We start from the raw sequence: 6,841 nt of genomic DNA on the forward strand, positions 1-6,841 counted from the left end.
CTTTTTTAAGATTTATTTATTGTTATATGTAAGTACATTGTAGCTGTCTTCAGACACTCCGGAAGAGGGCATCAGATCTTATTATGGATGGTTGTGAGCCACCATGTGGTTGTTGGGATTTGAACTCAGGACCTATGGAAGAGCAGTCAGTGCTCTTAACCACTGAGCCATCTCTCCAGCCCCTCTAATTTTATTTTTAAGTGTATGTGTGCTCACACACAGGTGTTTGTGGAGGTCAGGAGAGGAAGTCAATGTTCTTGGGGTTGGAATTACAGACACTTGTGAATCGTCCAGTCTGGGTCCTGGGAACCAACCAAATCCAGGTTCTCTGCAACAAGAGCAAGTGCTTTTTACCACTGAGCCATCCAACCCCAGAGTCCCATCTTTTAAAAAAAGTCACCTCAGTTACCATTTGGAAAGTGTGCTAGTACCATAGAGATGGCTCACAGGTACCAGGACCTGATGGCACTCTGGAGGATTTGAGATTGATTTCCAGCTCCTACAGAGTGGAAAGACAGAACCAACCGCAAGTTGTCATCCAACCTCAATGTGTTCATGCTCTCTCTCTTCTGTCTCTGTCTGTCTGCTTCTCTCCCTAACACACACACACACACACACACACACACACACAAGTAAAATATAATAAAAATCTTAAAAGAAATAGAAGATACACTTAGCAACGTGAATGGACCCTAGTGACATCTAAGGAGCCCCCATCAGCCCTCTGCTGTTAAAGCTGCCCAGATGTGAGATGGAGGGTGCTGGTGGCACGGGGCATATGGAAACATATGACTGGATGTTGGATGCACATTTGATATATACAGCAAGCACATAGATACAGGCAAGAAAGCACACACACAATCAATAAACGAATGAAAAACGGGAAGAGTCACAGATGGACTGAGAGCTCGAGGCCATCTGAGGATTACATAAGAAGAGAGGAAAAAGACAAAATTTCAGAGCAAAGGTGGTCAGACAAGGTGCAGACCGCGGTGGTCTCAGCTTTTTGGGAGGCCGAGAATCGCTACCTCAAAGCCGTAGCAGAAAGAATGGAAGTCTGGAGGAGTTTAACACCATCATTTTCATAAGGGAAGTCCGAGGCTCGAGCAAGTGAAACGACCCAGGCTGGCGGGGGGGAGGGGGGGGCGTGCGTCCTTCCTCCTATGACCCAGGCTGTGGGGTGCCACCTTCCTCCTCACTGCTCTTGGTGAGGCAGGAGGTAAGTATCTGAGGATTCCATAGCATTTTTTCCCCTGAGTGGTGACTGGCTTTTCCAGTGTTGCTGGGAGGCCGATTGCTCTCACACTCTGATTGTGTAACATCTGAAATGGAGGGATCTGGTGTGTGTGCGCGTGTGAAAGGAACAGAGACATGTTCTGAACAGATCTTTAGAGGTGGGAGGAGTGCTGAAGGTAAGATGAAGGATGCTGGATTGCTGAGGATCCTTCAGAAAGCAGGTCGCCAACAGTTCTTTCCCACCTGCAGCTGCTCTGTGGGTCCTCCTCTGCTTGGAGAGAACTGTGCGTGCGACGTGAGAACTGCTGTCAATTCAGACTTCAGCGTTTTCCTGCCAATTAATTAGCCCATAAATGGGAGCTGGAGGACAGAGGTCCTAGGTTATGGGGACCAGGAGCTATCCACTCACTCAGGGGTCTCAGAGGAGCGTGCATCCCGTAGCGTGGGCTCCATAGCACGGGGCAGGCAAGCACCAGCCAAGTTGTGGGCAGTCCAATCCCACCAGCTCGGAGAGCGCGCCCCGCCTAGCCCTAGAGCCTGGTGCTGCCTGCGCGCTGTCTCCAGAGGGCGCGGGCTGGGGGGCGGAGCCTCGGTGTTGTTGTTCCTCTTCGGCTCCGCCCCCAAGGGGGGCGCGGACCACGCGGCCCGAGGGCCCGCCTCCCCTCCCCCTCCTCGCCCAGCTCGCCCGCCTCTTTGTATCCAACATCCGGGTTTCCCCGCTGGCTCGGCTCCGTGGCCACCGCTCAGGAGCCATTTTGGACTCGGTTCAGGTCCCCTCCCCCACCCCTCCCCCGTTCATGGCCCCTCCGGACTCGGCCCCTGCGCCCGGGGCCCGGGCCCAGCCCCGTTGCGCCATGCCCGCGTCGGGCGCGCCCTGGCCCGCGCCCCGCCGCCGCCCCCCGGCTCCCGCGTCGCCCCATAGCCCGGGCCGCACTGCGCGCCGCCCGCAGCGGCCCTGAGCCCCTATCTCCGCACACTGCCTGGGAACCGAAGCGCAGAAGCGCGCGCTCCTGGAAGCGAGACCCAGAGAAGGAGCGGGAAGCAGAGCGCAGCCGCCGCCGGGCCCTGCGCGCCCCGGGAGCGCAGCGCGGCCCTGCCCGCGGGCTCTGGGTGTCCGCGGGGCGGCGCCGCGGAACATGACGGCGCCCTGGGCGGCCCTCGCCCTTCTCTGGGGATCGCTGTGCGCCGGTAAGGACCGGGCGCGTCGTGGGGGTGCAGGGACCTGGGGCGCGCGGTGTTTACCAACAAAGGGCGGCCCCGCGGCCTCGGCGCCGCGCCACCTGCCTGGGATCGGGGTCGCGCGGGGCGCTCTGCTTGCGATCTTAGAGGCGAGCTCGCCCGTGCGGTTCCTCTGCGCGATTCTGGCTCGCAGAGGTTCTAGGTGATGGAGGAACCTGGAGCGTCAGGGTCGGGGTTCAGGTTCCGTGGGTGTGCGGACCCCAGGGATAGAGCGAGGAAAACCTGAGCGTGGGGAAGGCGGCCAAGCGGGGTGGGCATCTAATTGGGGGCGGCTGGGTTGGGGCTGCTCGCCCCTGAGAGTCATAGGTGTCGCAAAGCGAAGCGGATGGCTTTCCATAGCCCGCCCGGAGTCCTCTGCATCCCGTCCCGCCACTCCGCGTCGCGATCCTCATGCGAGTGGCTCCTACCTGCGCCCGCTTTTCTTGCAGCGGGCCGCAGATGCGCCCTCGTGGGACCGCTTTTGTTTTGGGCAACTGGGAGTGGAGAAGGGTTGAAGAGGCGAACCAACAGGTCTCAGATCATTTCGGCCGGCACGTGGCGGGCGTGAGTGACCGGCGGTCAGCCCGCAGCCGCCTGCGGGCTGTGGATAGCTGGTGCGCGTCTGCTTGGGACTAGGAGGTGTGGGTGTGTACGCTCGAAGTTGTGCTGGGAAAGCGCTTTCTCCCCCCAAAGCCTAGGCACTGATTTCTGTGTCCCGATGGTGCTGAAGCGTGCTCAACTTTGTAGGAGCTCCGGGGCGGGCTTAGGGCAGTTCCAGGAAACATGGACAGTCGGGCATTGGGACTCCAGAGAAAAGATCGTGGAGATTAGGACGGCTGGTGCCCGGTGGCCGGGGCTCTGGGTCCTGCGCGTCTTTGTTCCCAACCCCCATTACACATGCAGCTCGGGTCCCCTGCCGCCCGAGGTGGCAGCAGCGCGGAGTCTGGGAAACCCGCGAGGGGCGGGGCCCGGAGTGTAGGGAAGGGCTGGGATCCCCCTTGTAGCTGCGGGGGTGGGTATCCCAGATGGTCATTGCACCCCCTCACAGGGATCCTCATTTTCAATCTTTTCTATTACAACGTAGTGAGGGTTAGCCGTTGATTCCGACCCGGAGAGTTTTTGCACGAGCCTGGGTGCGGTGGAGCATGAGTGTAGGAACCAGAGGGCAGAGATAACTTCTTTGCTACTCGAGCCCACTGTTGGGAACGGTTTCAGTGCTGTCCTGGAGTGGTCGAGGCAACGCGGTGCTCAGGGTGAACATTTTGTTTCTTTCTGCCACTCCCCGAAGTGTTGCTCCTGAGATTTTTCTCCCCAAGAATGAGAGCCTGGAAGTGATGGAAAACAGTGGTCTTCTCTGGGGAGGGCGCAAGGCAGCAGGCCGATCCCAAGGTACACGACCGACCTCTAGTCGGCTCTCGACTTACTGGATTTCTGCACCTGGACATGTATGTGCCTTGCCTCTTTTAAGTTTCGGTTTGTTGAAAGCATTGTCTCAGGGCCGTTCGCCTCAGACTAGAAGTCTGTATGTACATCACTGCTCCAGTTTGTTCCAGTTTGGCCTCACCAGTGTCACTTCCCATTTGGGGGGTGCAGAGTGAGAGTGGATCCCGGGTACCACATCTGCTGCACTGTTTGGGGGGGAGTGCATAACAGAATACAGAGGCACGTGTTCTGATTAAGCCTGTGGTTCTGCCTTTGGGGATAGAGTCACCTGTGTTGTGGTGGCTGCTGCTTTCTCTTTTGAGGAACTGGAGGAAAACTTTGAAGGGTTGGGGTAGAGCTGGCCTTCCTGTGCCTCTGGCTTCAGAGATCTTTCCTTTATGTTTCTGGCTTGATATTTGGAATTACTCAGCTCTATGGTAAAAAAGAAGAGATCTGTATATTGATGCTGCCAGCGGGAACATGGGCTCGACAGATATATTCAACTTAAAAATTCCCAACAGCCCTGTTAGTAAAAGAAAGAAATAGCTGTGTCTTTCGTGTTTTCTTCTGCCTGCTTTCATACCGCAGGACTGGGTGGTTCAAACAGCAGTGTGAGGCTGGAGGGATGGCTCAGTGGTTAAGAGTGCTTGCTGCTCTTGCAGGGGACCCAAGTTCTAGTCCTAACACCTGAACTTTACTTCCAGGAGGGTCCCCTGCTGTCTGGCTTCGGAGAGCACCAGGCATGTGTGTGGATGGGCACACAGACATAGTTGCAGACAAACACTCCTGAGATAAATACAGTTAAAGTAGCCATATGTATTTAAAAACCAGCAGTGCTTATTTTAACATGGTTCTAGAAGCCAGGCCAGGGTGCCTTAAGAGAGCCAATCCTGCAGTCAGGATCCCACCCTCATGGTCGAACCCACCCTTACCGCTCCCTAGAGATCCCACTTCCAAAGACCTGTATGTCTTTATTGGTGGTTAGGGCTTTGCCATTATGAATGGGCAGGGGGATGGGGGTGCAGAGCCTTCCTCTTTTTCATCGTTGGACAGAATTAAGTTAACATGAAAATTAGTCATTTCAACATACATCACTATAATTAATGAGACAGGAAAAAAAGTTTTTTTTTTTTCCCGAGATAGGATTTTTCCATGTAGCCTTGGCTATTCTGGAACTCGCTCTGTAGACCAGGCTGGTATGGAACGCCTAGAGCTCTTTCTGCCTCTGCCTTCTGAGCACTCCGATCAAAGGTGTGCGTCACGGCTGCCTGGCCCTGGTTGAGACATGAAAAGAATTTTAACTATCTTCAACATATGGTACACATCTTACCCTTTACAGAACACCTCAGTTTCAACTTTGCACACTTGAAGTTCTCTGTAGTCACATTTGGCAAAGTCAATGCCATATTGGACTGCACTGGGTGAGAAGGACAGACTGGACTGGTGCTGTAGCCAGTAGATATGTCTGGAAGTCTTTCTAGATGTGAGGCTGGCCCAGTATGCCCTGGGTGGGGGTGGGGGGCTGGCATTTGGCCTTGTGTTGCTGTGGGCATCCTGGCACGCTATTCTCTGACATCTGCCTCCATCTTTGTGGATCAGAGCTCTGCGTGGTGAAGAGCAGGAGGTGTGTGCTAAGAATGGTCTCAACAGGTCCTTACTGCCCAGAGGTGTTCTCATAGGCTGACCACTGACACCGGGATGTATCTTGTCCATTTTCTGTGGGTGGAGGTACATATGAGTGACCTTTAGTCTTCTGGTCCATTGCAGTGGGAGAGGCCAAGCCAAGGGCTACAGAGTCACGGATATTCCCTCCCCAGAGCGGATGTCCTCTGCTCTCTGTCCTGTCTGCTGGTCTTCCCAGACTGCCTGACTATCAGGTGGGCATGCCCTTTGGGAGGAGTAGGTACCCCCTCCACTCTCAGCGGCCCTTACGGAGCAGATGCGATCCTTGCCTGAGTGAAGACGTGAGACCCAGAACCCTTTGGGTGTGTCTCGCTTAGGCAGGCTTTTGTAGTGTGCCTCCATGCTCCTTGCTCTTCCTGGTACCCAGAATCCTCCAAGTCTCTCGGGACTCACTCGCCCTGGCAGTTACCTAAGGCCTTTCTTTTGCTGGAAGCACAGGGGAAAGCCCCATTATCTCTCATCCTGCTGCTCTAAGAAAACAGAACTCCAGGAAATATAAATCAGGGCTTACATGGGCACTTGTATGTGTGTGTGTGTGTGTATGTGTGTGTGTGTGTGTGTGTGTGTGAGTACACATACAGACATAGTGTTGCACATCCTTTGTGGGCTCTGTAAAATCCCAACTGCCTTGCAGTCAGCCCTCCCCTCGGGGCAATCTGACCCTAGAAGATTGTGTGCGTTGGACCTATTCCTTAGCCTGTTTGGTCCGTGGACACGTCCTTGCCTTTTCTACTGCTACTTGTGATTCTGCCCATCGCTCTGTTTCCATGGTTTCTTCCCCATCCAGGAAGCCACCTCTCTGAGTGCCTATGTATTTAGCCCTTCTACCTGAGAGGTCAGTAGTGCACATGGGATCTACAGCAAGTCAGAGCCTGAGTTCAGAGCCAGCTCCTAACCTATTACCATGGCCTAGGATCCAGTGGGTTGAGGGAGAAGAGCAAATCTGGATCATTCAGGACCATTCATATTTTCAGTCATAATTCCTCCCCATTCATGTGTGTGTGTGTGTGTATCTGTGCATGTGAATGCCTGTGTATATGTGTATATACCTGTTCATGTGAATGCCTGTGTATATACCTGTGCATGTGCGTGCCTCTGTGTGTGTGTCTGTGTGTCTGTGTATACCCGTGCATGTGAATGCCTGTGTGTCTGTGTATACCCGTGCATGTGAATGCCTGTGTATATGTGTATATACCTGTGCATGTGCGTGCCTCTGTGTGTGTGTCTGTGTGTCTGTGTATACCCGTGCATGTGAATGCCTGTGTATATGTGTATACCCGTG

General features: G+C 54.6%; 1 protein-coding gene across 3 annotated transcripts in view; it reads left to right on the forward strand.

The window, feature by feature from the left end:
- Positions 1-2,165: 2,165 nt before the first annotated feature.
- Acvr2b (activin A receptor type 2B) overlaps positions 2,166-6,841 on the forward strand; it is a 33,004-nt gene continuing 28,328 nt past the window's right edge. For all 3 annotated transcript variants that reach the window (XM_029481923.1, XM_029481925.1, XM_029481924.1), the window contains exon 1: positions 2,166-2,424. In XM_029481923.1, coding sequence (XP_029337783.1) covers positions 2,373-2,424 — 52 coding nt within the window. In that variant the 5' untranslated portion in view covers positions 2,166-2,372. The remainder of the gene's footprint in view (positions 2,425-6,841) is intronic.

This window comes from Mus caroli, chromosome 9, assembly GCF_900094665.2.
Source record: "Mus caroli chromosome 9, CAROLI_EIJ_v1.1, whole genome shotgun sequence".
Classification (NCBI taxonomy): Eukaryota; Metazoa; Chordata; class Mammalia; order Rodentia; family Muridae; genus Mus; species Mus caroli.